General features: G+C 36.4%; 1 protein-coding gene across 2 annotated transcripts in view; it reads left to right on the top strand.

Annotated features, from left to right (window-relative positions):
* ACBD3 (acyl-CoA binding domain containing 3) overlaps positions 1-16,201 on the top strand; it is a 50,630-nt gene extending 34,429 nt beyond the window's left edge. The window contains exons 4-8 of one of the 2 annotated variants that reach the window (XM_044676565.1): positions 2,753-2,911; positions 4,620-4,794; positions 9,656-9,842; positions 11,029-11,295; positions 13,772-16,201. In XM_044676565.1, coding sequence (XP_044532500.1) covers positions 2,753-2,911; positions 4,620-4,794; positions 9,656-9,842; positions 11,029-11,295; positions 13,772-13,977 — 994 coding nt within the window. In that variant the 3' untranslated portion in view covers positions 13,978-16,201. Of the gene's footprint in view, positions 1-2,752; positions 2,912-4,619; positions 4,795-9,655; positions 9,843-11,010; positions 11,296-13,771 lie in introns of both variants that reach the window. The other variant, XM_044676564.1, reaches the window with a different exon arrangement.
* The last annotated feature ends 792 nt before the right edge of the window (positions 16,202-16,993 follow it).

The raw sequence follows: 16,993 nt of genomic DNA, 5'->3' as shown, positions 1-16,993 counted from the left end.
AGGGCAGGGATGGGAGAGGTTGATTGACAGTGTCAAAGGCAGCAGAGAGAACAAGTAGAATGAAAGTTGAGAAAAGGCCTTTGGATATAGCAGGAAAGAATTCCTTGGTAACCTTGGACAGGGCAGTTTCAAGTAAGGGTAGAAGACCTTAGGGTAGTTTAAGAAGAGAGTGTAAAGTGAGAGAAAATAGAGGAAATGAATTTAGGTGCTTCTTTCTAGGAGTTTGGTTGTAAAAGGGGGATAGTTTGGGAAGATCGTTAGGTTAAATAATTTTTTTAAGGAGGAGCAAGACCTAGATATATTTATAGATGGTAGAGAAGGAGCCAGTGGCTAAGAAGAGATCGAAGATGCACTTAATATTAAAAATGTTTACCAAATTGAAAGTAAAGTAGGGAATGATTTAGGAACAAAATCCTGGAGGTGACCAGATCCAAGAACATGAGTGGAGGGGTTTACCTGGGTAAGAAGAAAAGCTACCTTTTTATCAGAAGCTCCAGCAAAGAAGAGAGGATGAAATTGATGCTCAAGGATTTCTAAGTGTGTGGTGTGAAAAGAAAGGAAGGAGCTTACATTGATGATCTAATTTTTTTAAGGGGAAGGCAAGATTCTCTGCTGAGAGCTTAAGAGTTGGGGAGACAAGGTGAGAGGTATAAGAAGTTTGAGACAAAAAGAGGGTTTGAAATGGATGCTGTTTAGAGTGTGATTCAATTAATTAGGGAAGAATAGAAAGACTGTTTTGTAACAGTGAAGATATGGTTGAAATAAGGTAACATGCATTTGTAGTAACCCTAGTGGGCACAATTGCGTGACTCTCCAATGCTATTTGTAGCACTTGAGTAGGAGTGAAGAAGGAGAATGGTGAGGATAAATTAAGGTTGGGGTATGACAAGGTATGACTTGTGAGAAGACTGTAGGTAAATGATTCAAGGATAACTGATAGTTTATGATTGAATTGCTTCACCAAAAGGTTGAGTGTCAAGGGAGGGAAGTGAGACTAGAATGGTGGTACTGTACTTGTGGAACAGAGTGAGGACTCTGGAAACCTTAGGTGAGGACAGAGAATAGGTTAGGAAAAGATCTGAATGAAGAGTAGGAGATAGTAGTAAGAAAGGGATTTCATAGTTAGAAATCAAGGCAGAAAACTGCTTGATTTTTTTTCAATTTAGTAATAATCTTTTTTTGCTAAAATGCTTCTTCTCTCTCTGTCTCTTACCATATATACATATATTTAAATATATATATAAAACATATACCCACATATATTAAAATATATAAACATAAAATATATAATGTATAAATATGCATTTTTATATAAAACATCCATAATTTGAATTATCCAAAACATAGGTGAATCCTGTCTTTTAAGCAAAAGAGACCCTTGAGTGGCTCAAAAAGATGCCATAAGAAATTTATATAGTCGTCTTAGAGAGAGGCAGCATGGTAAATCAGAGGGGAGTGCAGGATTTGCAGTCAGATGACTTGGGCGTGACACTCTGCTTTTATTGCCTCTGCAACTCTGGACAAATCACTTAATCTGCCTGGACTTGTCATCTGTACAATGAAGAGAAGAGAATAAATGGCCTCTGAGGTCCTTTCCAATCCAGATGTATAATAGTAGAACCCAGGTATTCTTATTGTGTACCTGGTTTTACAGCCACTTGGAAAGGGACAGCACCCTCAGAGGCAGGCACTAAAAGTAAAGCAAGGGTCAAGACAAGATCATTTAGAGTGGGGCAAGTAGCTCTACACCCATTATAAGTCCTAAGAGCAATCACTGTAGTTGATTAGGATCACAAGATAGGATCACAGGTTTAGGCAAGAAAGGGCCTTAGAGGTCATCTAGTCCAGACCTTTAATTTTGCAGATTAACGTATAGAAGATCAGAGAAGTTATTTGCCCATAGTCACATAGGTGGCATCCAGATCTTTGATTCCAAATCCTGTACTCTTTGAACTTAGTGATTGAGGTTTATAATAATAACTCATTTTTATAGCACTTTAAGGTTGCAAAGTGCTTTATATATTTTTGCAACAATCTTGTGAGGTTAAGTGCTAATTATTGTCATTATACAAATAAGAAAACTGAATCTCAGGTTAAATGATTTGGCTGGCACCACATAGTTAATGAGGCAAACAATAATCAGTCACCAAGATGAAGTTAAATTCTCTTCAGCATAGTGTATATTAAAATGCCAGAGGAGGTTGTGATACATTTCAAATTCCACATAGTTAAAAATAGAAAACATGTTAGCATTAATGTGTGGATAAGTTTCTTTTATCTGGAAAAACTAACTTATGCAGGACAGCTCACTGCTTGAGTTCAGGCAAGTGAGTCGCTACTATAATAGGTTTATAAATACACTATTTGTATTTTGGTGTCAAAGATTCACTGCACAAACTTTATTTGACAAAATAGAAACTTTTTAGCTACTTCACAGAGCTGTTGCGAGGCTCAATTGAGACGGCATGTAAAGGGCTTTGCAAACCTCAAAACACTAAATAAATGCTGTAATGAAGATGATGGTGGTATTGATTATATATATGTTGACCATAGTAATACTTGACAGCAAATGTCTTCTCATATTAGCTTTTCCATTTTTATGTTTAAATTTACCAGAAACATACTGCCTATAATATTATAACTAGCTACACAGAACATTTTCAAAATTGTAGAGTCTGAAGTCTGTCATCTCTTTTAAAAACGAGGGGAGGGTTTCATTTAACACTTATTCTTTCTGTTTCTTGTCTTGTAGAAAGGAAGAGGAGGAGCAAAGGCGTAGGGAAAAGGAAGAAAGAGAACGTTTGCAAAGAGAGGAAGAAAAACGAATTCAGGAAGAATCTGAAAGATTGAAAAGGGAAGCAGAGGAAAAGAGGCGAATAGAGGAGGAGAAGCTGCGTCTGGAACAACAGAAGTAAGCTAACTCCCTAGATTGCACTTAAAAATGGGCTACTAAGTCAATCATTGGAGCCTTGCTTTTCATCATGTGCTTTGGAGCACTGCTGTTACTGCAGCTTGATAGCCATTTGGACCAATGATAACATTGATTTTAAAAAAGCCTCCTCCCTGAAGGTTTGTCCTTGAAGGGGTACAGTGACCTCTTTCTTGACTTCTGCCTCTAGGCATGGGGGATGGGGTTCTTAGAAAGCTGGAATTTCTCCTATCTTGCCTCTGGTCTTCTTGGACACTTTCATTCAGCACTGAGTAAATGCCTACTGCATGCAATAAACTTGGCTAAGTGCTAGGAGAAATGCAACAATAAGTAAGATACAGTCATAGGATCATGGAATTGGAGCTCAAAGAGGTCATTTTGTAGATGAAATAACTGAGGCCAACAGAGATTATGTGCCTTGTCCAAGGTCATACAAGTAGAAAGTGACAGAGCTGAGATTTGAAACCCAGTCCTCAAGTTTCCTGTCCAATGGTCTTAACTACCTTGCCACTCTGAGTCCCTGTTCTCAAATACCTGAAAATGCAGTGGGGAGAAATTAGGCATGGTTGGGTGTTCTTATTGGCATTAATAAGAAGACTGTTGAGTACTTTGAGATCAGAGGACCTGGGGAAGATCCTGTCTGTGGATGTCACCCCTTTCTCCTTATGTTAGCAAAATGGGGAGCACTCATGCTACCTGTCGTGACATTTGGGGCTGTTGCACTGTGCCTGGGTGGCTTCTAGGTTTCTGTTGATTAAACTGCATAGCTCTCAGTTTATGAAATCATTCCAGACAATTTTTTTCAAGGTTCTAAAGAGGTTGAGAGTGGAAAGAACCAGTGATTTGAAATCAAGTCCTTGGTTTGAATCCTCACTGTCAACTTACTACTCTTGTGACCTGGGGCAAGTCACTTAAGCTTTCTGAATTTTAGTTCCCTCATCTTTAAAAGAAGGGAGTTGGATTAGATGACCTGAGGCTTCTTCTAATTCTAAATCTATGTGTTTGTGAACAACAAGAGGGAAATTTTTACATTTTTTAAAAAAGGTTTTACATAAAATGAAGTGCAGTGAGGACTTTTTCAAGTAGGCCTAAAAATCCTATGCAGCCACAAAATTTTATTTATTTTACTTGGATTTAATAATTCTAGCCACTGTTATCTAATAATAAATCTCGTCCCTTTGTGCTGCTTTATATCTTAATAAAAAGCACCCACAAAAGGCACCATATATGTATAGATAGAGAGTTGGCCTTGGAGTCAGAAAGGTTTGAGTTCAAGCCCCACCTCTGGCACAGAACAAGCCATTTCACCTTTTGGTTCCCCAGGCAACTCTCAAAGTCTGTTAAAGACTACAAGTGTCAGAGCAGGGCACAGTCCATATTGATAGAGGGAATTCTTCACCAAGAGCTCCTTAAGCTAATGAAATGGCAGGTCCTGTTGAAAAAAGAAAGAGAAAGAAGGAAATACCACCACGACAGACTGCCTTGGAAAGTTAGCTAAAATTGGATAGAAACAGAGTTTATTACAACTGCTTAAGTTCAGTGCCTGATTTCTAGGCCAGAGGTATGTGTTAATGAGCATAACTGGCCTAGTTATTTCAAAGGGTTTGTAAAATTTAAAATATAACAATGACTTGCCTTTCATAGTAAACAGTCCTTTGTAGTCAGCCTGGTCTATTTTTAACATTTTTAGGCAACAGATAATGGCAGCACTAAACTCCCAGACTGCTGTGCAGTTCCAACAGTACGCGGCCCAGCAGTATCCAGGGAACTATGAGCAGCAGCAGATTCTCATTCGTCAGCTGCAAGAGCAGCATTATCAGCAGTACATGCAGCAGTTGTATCAAGTCCAGCTTTCGCAGCAACAGGTATGATAGCCTCAGAATGCAGTGTTAGGGAAGGTCTTCAGTTTGATTGGAAGAGAGATTCACTTTAGCAAATGGTAGCTGAGAGACAATCTGCTCTAGAAAGATGAGGCCTTCACTGGGAATCAGGACAGACCTGAGTTCCATTCCAGCCTCTGATTCTCAGGACCTCTGTGACCATGGGTATGACTTGACCTCTTTGAGACTTCCTTTCTTCATTTGTAAAAGGAAGATAAATCTGTAGTATAGTACGTCTTTCATAGAATTATTGAGAGGAGTAAATGAGATGATTTATGTAAAGCACTATATAAATGTCAGTTATAATTTTAATGGCATGGAGGAGAGAGAGAATAGAAAGCTATCCTTAGAACCAGGAAGGTTTGACTTTTAAGTTTCACTCCGATTCATGCTGGCTATGTGACCCTAGGCAAGTCCCTAACCCTCTTGGGTGTTTAAGAGAGGCAGCTCTCTTAAAACTTTTTGAGTTTCAGATTAGGTGCTGATCTACCATTGTGAAGAACATTTCCTCACCTGAAGCTCCCTCGCCAGTGAAATCCTAGTGCCAGGCCCTGTCTCTGTGTTTCACCCTGGGCTTTCTCCTCTTTTTTGTGAGAAAGATTGGAATCTATGTTCCAAGGATCCTTGTAACTCTATAGATCCTCTGATTCTGCAGCTCCTTCAAAGTTACAGAACTGACTCTAGCTAAAAGCAGAAATTACCGTTCCCTAGGCTATAAGTTTGAAAGATGCTGATTGATAGCCTGAATTGACCTTGGCTTGTGGTCCAGAAGGCACCTCTGACCTGCTACCCATGGTTAGGTCCCTAGGCAGTACTCCATGGAACATAATAGGGTTCTAGTATAATGTATCATAAGAGCACTAGGCTAAAAATAAGATCCTAGTTCTACCATTTTGGAACAAGCACTCGACTAGAAACCAGGCTTGACTTATTTGTCCTGGCTCTCCCAGATTTCTATGAACTTAAGCAGATAATTTAAACTTCATGTGATTCTGTCTCAGTTTCCCAGTCTGCAAAGTGGTGGTAACAGAACTTTCCTTTTCATCATACTTGGTTTGATAAGATGGATGAGATAAAGCCCTGGCCCTGAAACTTCCTTGTGTTTAGGCTGTAGCTCTGGGTTCTTGAAAGATGTGCATATGGAGATCAGATTCTTGACAGATCCTGCCACCTCATTGAGGTTTTGCCTTTAAATCTACAAGTAAATTTTTTTATTTCACTGTAATAGAGCAATTATGAGCAAAGAATCTGAGTGAAGAGAGACTACATTCCTCCTATTTATCATCAATATAACACAAATCATTCTATATAAATAGGTTTTCCAAATAGTACAAATGTATAGCTCATTCTTTGGAACACAGAATTTGTGAATTCTGTACTTGTGACATAATTAAGAGTTGTCACCAAGAGTTTAGAGGACAGTATGAAGCAAGCTGGCATGTCCTTTGAGTTCTCATATCGTTTTCTTTTTTGTTCATGAATTATATCTTTGATGTCTGTGAAAAGCCAAAAGACATCATGGATTTCTGTTGAAAAGTGGTGAGGTGTGAAATGAAAATTCATTTGAAATTCAAGTTATATTTTTGGAGGAATGTGTATACAATTAGTTCTTCTATAAGATGATATATGTGCTCCTCAAAACCACCTAGCTATGGAAAATCATGCAATAAAAAAACTACTTGGGATTGTGGAGAAAAACGGGATTAAGGGCATAACACACAAATATGTTGTCAGCAAAATAAAAAAGATATTAACCTAATGAAAAATGATAGCATAAGTTTTACACAGCTTGAATGGTGAGAAATGCATACATACTACAATAGCAATTGCTTCCACAGCTTTGGATCTAGGTTGCAAAAGCAACTAGGTGTGCTTCTAACTCTGGGTCTTTGGGCTGAAGCATGGCAGAAAGGGAAGGGATGTGGGCATGCCCTTCTCTGTCCAACAGTTCCTATTGCACCAGAAAATATATACATAAATATGGAACTTTATCTTGGAAAAGACCTGAAATTTCTTTGTTGAAATGGGCATTATTGGACAGGTTGTAGTTTGTGAGTAATTGTGAATTCGTGCAGTTTTATGCCTTCTTACTTTTTATTGTAAAAGCAAACTAAAAATTTGCATTATGCTCAGTTTGTTCACAAATGTATCAGTCATACTGGAACAGATTCACATTTTCAGACAATAGCTAAAGTGACTGTATATATTCACACCCTATAGTGGCTAAATGAGAAAAAAATTATTTCTTGAATTTTTCTTCATTTCATAATTCCCATTCTTTCAAACTTTATATTTTTAAAAATTGGCATTAAGAAAATAGCATGTGTTTGCTCGTGTGTGTGTGTGGGTAGTGCTTTACATATATTATTTCATTTGCTTCTTTCAACATATGTGTGAGGTAGGTATGATGGATTATTAACTCCATTTTATAGTTGAGGAAATTTGGGCCCATTCATGTATGGGTTAGGCTAGATTGACCTCTGAGAGTCCTTCCAAATTTTAATATTCTTTGACTGCTAAAAAATTAGAAACAAGTCATTTCATTACCGGTTTCTCTTTTAATTTTAAGTCAAATCTTCCTTCCATCATCTTCTGCTGCAAAAGACTTTTTAAAAATCATATTACAACTTTTAAAGTTGCCCATAGTGGTATACATTTTTGTAAATGATTTCTTAGTTAATGGGGAAAAAACCTTGCTGCATATTGAAAAAACAAAATTCTCGTAGAGAATCCTATGCAATATACTAGAAAACATTAGATTCAGAGCCCAAACTCCTTGGTTTAACTAGCTCCTCTGTTACTTAGTTAACTCTAAGTCATTTGAGGAGTCACTTATAACTGGGCTTCAGTGTCCTGATATATAAAAATGAGAGGTTACATATACAAACATTTTTTTGCTTCCCTTTTTGTGATGGCAAAGAGTCAGAAATTAAGAGGATGCCCATCAGTTGGGAATTGGCTGAACAAGTTGTGGTATATGAATGTGATAAAATACAGTTGTGCTGTAAGAGAAAGGATGGAGGGCACAGTTCCACATAGACCTAGGAAGACTTGTATGAACTGATGCAGAGTGAAGTGAACAGAACCAGGAGATGCAAATTGTAAGAAGGAAAATTTAAGTATTTATAGATATATATTAGAATGTGTGGCCGCCAGGAATCAACCAGGAATCAACAGTTCAGATTGATTCCATAATTAAATCAGACCCAAGTCAGCATCAGGTTGAGGAGTTTATTTACAATCTGGTAGGTAAAGAGTAGGAATAAAGAGAAAGGGAGAGGCTAGTCCAGGCCCAACAGCCAGATAGGCAGAGTTTAGAATTGGCCCAGCTAGGCCAAGGAAGTCAGCCTAACTTACCCACGTGACAATATAGAGTGTAAGCGTTCTGTGGTCTCAGGAGATGCTTCTATTTCCAGATCGAGATGGCAACTGCCCCCACAGGAAGTTCACTAACTTACTTAAAAAGATAGTGTCTTTCATCACTTCCTGTGGTCCACCTCTAATTCAAATGGACAAATGGCAGTTTCTACATTGATTTGGACTGCCCAAAGGGCAGTCCCTTATTCTTGATTTGTTACTTATTGTCACTCGTCTCCCCTCCCCACTAAGGGAGGTTAGGGTGACATCATTAGCACGCCTAGGTTGAGTAGAATTTTGACTATTAATGGGCTCCAGCTAATTCTATTTACACAAAAGTGAAGTGAACAGAACACTATTGTAAAGACAAACAACTTTGAAAGACTTAGGAACCCTGATCTATACAATGGCCAAATATGATTCTAGAGGACTCATGTTGAAAAACATGCTTGCCATCTCCAGATAGAGAGGTAATAGACTCAGAATATAGTTTGAGACTTTTTTTTTTACATGGCCAGTGAGAGAATTTGTTTCACTGTGTACATGTTTGTAATAGGACTTTCGTTTTATTTTTCAATGAGGAGGGAAGGTAAAGATAAAGGAGAGAAGTCAGATCTTTGCAAAAATAAAATTTAAATTAGAAAAATAAAATGAGAGGTTAGGGCACATCTCTGAGATCCTCTTATCTATGAAACCAAAATCAATAGCTGGCATTCCTTTGTCTACCTCCTTGTTTTCGGCTCTTGATGCCAATACATGTAGGTAAGTAGTGTAGTGGAGACTTGGACTTAGGAAGACCCAGAATTCAAATCCTGCCTCAGACTTACTACCTATATGACTCTGGGCAAATCATTTCACCTCTTTATGCCTCACTTTCTTAATTTGTAAAATGAGAAGGTTGTATTCAGTAGCCTCCAAGATCTCTGTAAGCTCTAAATCTATGTTACTAGTATTTCTTGAGTATAGTATCTTTCTTGATATTTCCAGATAGAATTATTAAGTGATCTTCTCTAAAAACTTAAAACATGTTATTTCTAGAAATGGAATTTTGCGGGTATCCCTCAGTTGTTGTAATCATGGTAATTTCCTATTAATATGGAAAAATATTAGTCCATTAACAATAACTTTAGTTTAAAAAATTTTCCTACCTTGTAGTTGATGTATCATTTTCTTTTTTTTTTTTTTAAGTGAAAGTTGTACTCCTTACAAACTTAACATAGTAATAATTACTTTGTGTAGGTAGATATTTGCCCCAGGAAAAAAAATTTGAAAGATATAAATAACTCCATTCCCCAATTGTGCAATTACTAGTAGTCTCAAGCACTTTTATAAGCCAGGAGTATTGTGCACTCTCTGTTAACGGCTGTTGGCTTAAGTCATATTGCTATTTGAAGTAATGTCCATATTTTTCTCTTTTTCTGAAAGAGCAATCTATGCAAAAATAGTTACTCTTCACGTTCAGTTTTTTAAAAAATATATATAATTATAGGCAGCATTACAGAAACAGCAAGAGGAAGCAACAGCTGGAACGTCTTTGTCTGCAGCATCAAAGGTGAATGCAACCACACCTGGCGAAATACTCTCAGTCAATGGACAGGCCAAACCTCATCCAGACAGCTCTGTGAAAGAACTGGAACCAGAAATTTCAGAAGAAGTCCTAGAGAACGGACCAAAAGGTATTGTTAGGAATTTGTGAACATTTAGTCTTCCTACTTTAAAAATAAAAAATTTAGGAGAGTGAGTTGAGCATATTTAAATATCACTCATGAGAGCATCAACAATTGTCTGTTGAGCAACATTTTTTGCCGTTATAGACTAAACACTGCATCCAGCAGACCTATCTCTAGAGTTCAGAAATGAATGAGTGAAGATTACTCGATTGTATGTGCACTTACTTAATCCTTTTATTTATCCAATAGATTTAGAGGTAAAAATCCTACATTGTGATAGACATCTTATGCTAGACAAACATTTCTTTTGATTGATAGGAATAGCAGCAATGATAGTGGCATGTAGTAACTGTAATCTCAAGAACTAAACTATACTTATACTTTGTGGCTTCTCTCTGGAACATTTTCTAGAAAGTAACATCAGAAGGAACCTTAGAGATGCCCTGGCATGCTGTTCTGCCTAGTAATAGGAGCTTTCATTATCACTAAATCAACATTTTCCAAGGGGAAATTTTGAACAAAATCTCTGTAATTAAATACAGAGGGTCTGTCCAATATTCCAGGGTATATATGTATACCTTCTTAGTATCCAGGGTTCCTCCATTCACTTCATTCTCTAAGAAATTGAAGTGAGGATTCCTCTGAGTTTTATTGTTTGACCATTTCAAGGTGTTTTGAGAACTACAAAAGATATACCTTCTTGCTTTATGTAGAATGAAAATGAAAATTTCCTTTGACCATCACCTATCTAATAAATGTATCTCAGTGTCTTTAGTTTCTTTTCTGTGTTAAAATGCCTCTTCATTTATTTATGGGACTTCAGGAATTACCCTGGAAATACTATTGCTGAAGTTCCTTTTACAAATGAAGTATAGAAAAGAGTTGTAAATAAGATTATGAATTGTAGGAATTGATGAGAATTGAGATATTGTATGACTTCTTCTATATGCTCTTGATATTGAAGTATTGCCATATATTGGGCCTAAGAGGAAAGAGTGACATGAGATTGTATTTATTGTTTATAAATCCAGAGAGGAAGTAGCCCCTGAGCCTTATCACTAGGTTGGTGGAACAAGGTTGTCAAGGTAGTGTTATGTAAATAGTTCTAAGACATACTTTCATTTAGACATAGATGGTAGGCCTGTTTAACTTTTATAAGTCCTATTATCGCTAGACTCTGTTCCTGTAATAGCTGCTCCTTCCATGTGGACGAGACCTCAGATCAAAGACTTTAAAGAGAAGATTCGGCAGGATGCAGATTCAGTGATCACAGTGGGCAGAGGAGAAGTAGTCACCGTCCGAGTACCTACACATGAAGAAGGATCTTACCTTTTCTGGGAGTTTGCAACAGACAATTATGACATTGGGTTTGGGGTATATTTTGAATGGACAGACTCTCCCAATACTTCTGTCAGTGTGCATGTCAGTGAATCCAGTGATGATGATGAAGAAGATGAAGGTATAGAATTTTTTTTTTTCATAACCTTACTTAAAAATAAAAGCCTACATAGGTTGTAAAAATCTTTGGTAAGAATGACAGAACAAAAAATTTGAATTGTATTTTGAATGGCATAGGTTGGTTGTGGGGTAGAGGAGGAGGATAGGATTCCAGATTTAAGGAACAACCTGAACAAAAGACATTGGAGGGGAGGGACAGTGCAGGACTTAATGTTAATGTAGGGGAAGGTGACTGCCACAATTTGGCAGGAGCACAGTATATGTGGGGAGGGGAGTTAGTATATGAGAGAGAGGGTTGAAAAGTTAAGGTGGAATGCTAGGGTCAGGAGTTAGAACTTTATTACATAGGTATTTGGGAACTTTTGAAGGATTTTGTGCATGGAAGTGACAATCATATATGTGTGCTGGCTAGTGTGAAGGATGGGTTAGACAGGGGCACATGGTAGCAGATAAGCCTAGTTTGAAATATGTGAATCTGGAATATCCTAATGGAAACATTGTTTAGGTATTATTCTCAGCCATGAATTCTTTTCTGGAGATTAATATGTAGGAGTATTCATGTAATGGGAAGCGAAGCCTTGGGAGTGAATAGGTAAAGGAAAATTGAGAAAGTGGAAGAGAAATCTGAAGCCAGAATCTGGTGGAATCAGCAGATAGAGCTGGCAGAAGAACAATGGGAGTGGGGCAGACATTTTGGTTTAGCAAGGAGATTCTTTAAACAATATGCTCTAAACTTTGCTGAATAATTAGCAAGTTGGTTTCCTCACTTCCATTTTCCTAGAAAAGCTCAATTCCACATATTTCTAGACACCATGTAGACATATTAGTATTTATTCATTTGAATAGCAACTACATTTGAATGTTTTTAGTGTTACAATCTCTGGTTCTCTGTAATGGTATTCTATAAAGCGTTTGCTGAGTTGATTAACATTTATATAGAACACTTCCTGAGATAAAGTTTAAGGCAAATAAAGGATTTATTATTCTTTTCATAAAATTATATAGCCTCATAGGGCAGCATTGGTGAAAGTTTTCAAGTTTGCTTGCCCAAACTGCAACTTCAAGCTGCTTGTGAGCCCCCTTAATTACATCCAAGAGTGGAGGGAGGAATTGCTGATGCCTCCATGCCCCATCATCTTAATAATAGCTAACATTTAAATGGTACTTTAAGGTTTACAAAGCTCTTTACACATATTTATCATCCTGACAACCCTATGAGGCAGGTGCTCTTAACCATTCCCATTTTACAGTGGAGGAAACTAAGGCCCAAAGAAATATATGTCCAGGGTCACAAACTTAGATGCTTTTATTTTATGTTCTGGATTTTATTCACTTGGATTAAATTTGTAAATGCCTTATAATAACCATGAATTTCTAAAAATTTTGCCACCAAAATCCATTTAAAAAAAAAAATTAGATTTCAGGGCTAGTCCTCTCTTTACTCCCTCTCCCCCTTTTCATCTCCTATTATAACTGATGTTTAGGAAACTGCAATTAACACAAACCTATTAAAAAAGTCATACTTTTTAATACTTGTTTTCTCCTCAAGCTCTATAGCAGCGGTTTTTAACCTAAGTCTAAAAAACCCATAGATTTCAGGGTGTCTTTGAATTTGAATGGGAAATATATTATCTATTTTCACTAACCTCAAATTGAAATTTAGCATTTCCTTCCATTAACACAGGCACTAAATTACCATAATAATAACACAGTACCTGTGATTTGTATCCAATTGAAATTATAGATTTTTCATATTATATTACAATTGTTGCAGATATCTCAATTATTTATGCTCATCACTACTTCAAAATTATAGTAATTAGACCTGCCACTAGATATATTACTGTTACAGATTTGTTATTGTTGTTTAAAAGTTCTGCTAATTTCAGTATCATTGATTTTCTTTGTAAATCCTATCTTTTATTTTACAGATTTAAAAACATTCTGAGAAGGTGTCTGTGATACCATAAAATTAAGAACCCCTATTCTATGAGTTTCACAGATAGAACAAGAGAGATATAGTTATTTTTCACTTAGGTATCTATCCATATGTTCTACATTCTAATTACTTTTAAAGTGAAATGAAATATCTGGCTCTCTTAGCCAAATAGTTTTCAAAATAGATAAACTGTCATTTCCAATTCTCTTTTTTGTGTCTACTCCTACCTTCCCACCCTCCAAAAAAGAATAAGAATCCATGCTTGAAAAAAAGTATCATGGTAACATTTTCCTCTGGGTCATCCTAGTGGAGGAAGAAAAGTACTTAGCATTAGTAATTAAGGAGATTAGGGTAAAGGGGAAGAAAAACAGAATTTATACTACTGTGCTGCCAAGTTCCATAGTTCTGGTATGGTTTGAGAGAAATCATAGCTATTCTGAGAATCCACTTTGGTTGAGTTGTTTGAAATGGATATGATTTTCTTAAATTGGTGATTTGTCTGACTTCATTCTTTTTCTTCTTCTTTTTTTTAATCCAGAAAACAGTGAAGAAAAAGCCAAAAGGAAGTCCAACAAGGCCCAGCTAGATGAAATTGTACCTGTGTATCGACGAGACTGTCATGAGGAAGTATATGCTGGCAGCCATCAGTACCCAGGGAAAGGAGTCTATCTCCTTAAATTTGACAACTCATATTCTTTATGGAGATCGAAATTAGTCTATTACAGAGTCTATTATACTAGATAAAGGTGGTGTTTGTTACAATATCAGTTGAGGCTTGGGCTGGGCAGAAGATGGCCTTTTTTTTTGGGAATCTCTTCTAACATTACAGAGCATTAGAGTCAGTGTTTACCCCATTTGGTTTTGGTCTTAACAGTCTGTGAACTCTTTGAGAGTCAAGATTACCCCCAAGACTCCCTATTATTATTACAAGAAGTTTTTGGTGTTGAAAAGTGATCTCCAGACTCATCCAGCACTTTAGGGGTCAAACAAGAGAGTCACTGATGGATGGTGTTTAAGCTGAAATTACGTGAGTTACATATGTTAAATCCTTCAAATCCTACTAAATGAAAGGCCCCAGTGTGAACCCTGTTTGGCTGATGGTTAGTCCACTGTTGCCTACCCCATGTGCTTTATGATCACTAATAGTTGAATTGCCTTTTAATTTGAAGCCCCTCTGTTAATGTTTTGAAATGTCAGGGTTTTTTTGGTATAATTAGAAACTCGAAATTGTTACCTTAAGCAGTTTTTTTAAACGAGTTGTCTCTATTTGGCTGTGTCCTGCATAGCACAAAATGGCATGATTTAGACAGATTGCCTTTATTTTTTATTAGTCCAAGGTAATACAAAGAAGGATTCTCTGGAAGAATTGGATGCTAGAATTTGTTAAACCAGGATAATGAATGAACTTTATTACCAACATAGGTAGTACAGGCGAGTCAACTTGTCTCTCAGCTGAATAGCTTCCCATCTCTGCCTGAGATTGACTACCAGTAGCAAAAGAAAGTTAATAAATTATTGGCTTGATTGGCTTTTTAGGTCAAATATCAAACCTAGTTTTCTATCCAGTTCAGTAATCTTGCTTTGTATTTTATAAATGCAAATTGGCACCTGGGGCATTTAAATATTTTAAATCATTTTAGTATAATTCAGTGTGGGGATTCATGTTGCACTGATAAATCACTGCCACTCCATTTTCTCATTTGGTACCACTTGTGCACAAATCTTATGCGATTTCTACTTTAGAATGAAGTATTGTGGAAAGCTGAAATGCCCCATCACATAACCTAAATTTTAACGTCTTCTAGCTTTAATCTGTATTATGTCTGTCACGGATGATGTTGGAGCATCTTGTGGTTCTGTTCAGTTCAAACAAATATGGATTTGTCAGGCCCATATTTGTGAAAGTAATTGGCCAGTATAGGGAGCCTTGGAGGAATGTGATGTAGACAGATGTGAATATACATTTAACACTGTTAATGTATGTTTTTGACATGTGGATTTTTAAAAATCACAAATCACTTCTTGAAGAAGGATTTCCATTAATTAGCTACAGTTTGTACAGTTCACTACCTAATGGGGACACTTGAGTTTTTTTGTGTGTTGGGTTTGTTTCTGTTTGATCCTTGGTTTTGTGTATATATAATATATATATATCTATATATCTAACTTTTTTTCTCCTCATTCACAAACTGGTTTTTTTTTTTCCTGCTAAGTATTTCCACAGTACCAATTAATTTGGGGTTTTTGAATTTGGTTCAGAAACATAGTTCCAGCTCATGGCTATCAGTGCTGTTATACCCAAAACATTTTTAAGACAGTCTGCTCTCTTGTGTATACAGAATGTAAAACCATGAAGTTAGGCAGTTCTTTGCTATTTTTTTTTAATGAGAAGAATTCTGTATTTAAAAAAAAATGTAAAATAATAAACATTTTAAAAAAGCAGACACTAATATATTTCTTCCAGGATTTGATTACAGATTTTGTCCTTGCCCATGTTGAGATTATCTCACTCATAGAATGTCATTGTTCTTGGGAGCAGCATGTCACTTTAAATGGCAATAGTTCATCAAATGTTCACATCAAAATGTTTTGGTTTTTAACTTTTTCTATTCCACTTTGGCTATTGATTAGAACAGTGCAAATACAATTTCAAAAATACTTTAGAATAATATATTTAATCAATTAAAGTATGTTTACTTGTAACTGCTTGACTTTTTAAAAAAAATATGGTTCTTTTCTGAAGTGTTAGTACTGTGCTTTCCTATTCAGGTATGACAAAAAGAAATGTATTAAAAGGCCTTTTCTGTTTTTAAGAAGGCCTAGTTTTTTAAAAAAAGGCAACACAAAAAAAACCTCTTTTCTGGCCAACTCTTTCTTTCTGCTATAAATGACACTCATATGTTCACATAGGCCTCAAATTTTTTTTTCAAACTCATTGATTAAAAGCATTGCCTTTGCTTGTTCAACATCTTGTTCTAAAACAGTTTTTTCCTCTTTCTCAATTGTGTGCACATATTGTTACCTGAAACAAGTAAAGAATGTTCTGAAATAGAACATGAAATGGGGCAGCTAACCTGCTGATCCTGAAAGTTGATGTTTCAGAAGCAGTGGGGTCATACCTTATCGGTGTAATCTGGAATATCAGGAATTGACCCATTTAAAATAGACCTCACTTGGTTCTAGAGGTTGCAGAGTAACTTTTTTTTTTTTTTTAAGAAACATTTGGAAGCATTTGTGACGTGGTGTTTTATAAAGCAAAAATAAAATGATCAGGTTGCCATACCTGGTTCTGAGACACCTTGCAGCCAATCCAGGGGCTAATTGAGAACTCTTGATTCGGCATGTAGTGTAGAGGACCTGTTGGTAGCTGTGATTTTGTGAAACAATTCTTTTTTCTTGGAGCAACAGAAGAGACTTGGCTAAAAATAATTTGTAATGTAGTAATAGACATAGATCTATTATGCCCACCTTCCCAACTCTATACCAGAGCAGCACTTCTACACTTCTACAGGGAACTTGATCATCAGTGAGGATATAACCTATTTAAGAATTAGAATTGGGAGGCAGGAGAGATTTCATCAGTCAGAACAAGAGGGAATAATCATTCTCTTGATGAATAAGTTTTCAATCATTAGTGTTCATATTTGGTTCTTGACTATTTATGAACCTAGAATTCTTTGACTTGATTTTTGGTAGATTTTTTTTTAAAGCTTAATTATTGTTTCCCTTATTCCTTACCTGGAATGTTAGAGTAATAGTC

Source organism: Gracilinanus agilis, chromosome 4 (assembly GCF_016433145.1).
Source record: "Gracilinanus agilis isolate LMUSP501 chromosome 4, AgileGrace, whole genome shotgun sequence".
Taxonomy (NCBI): domain Eukaryota; kingdom Metazoa; phylum Chordata; class Mammalia; order Didelphimorphia; family Didelphidae; genus Gracilinanus; species Gracilinanus agilis.
The sequence above is the reverse complement of the archived record's forward strand: the minus strand, read 5'-3'. Positions and strand labels throughout refer to the sequence as shown.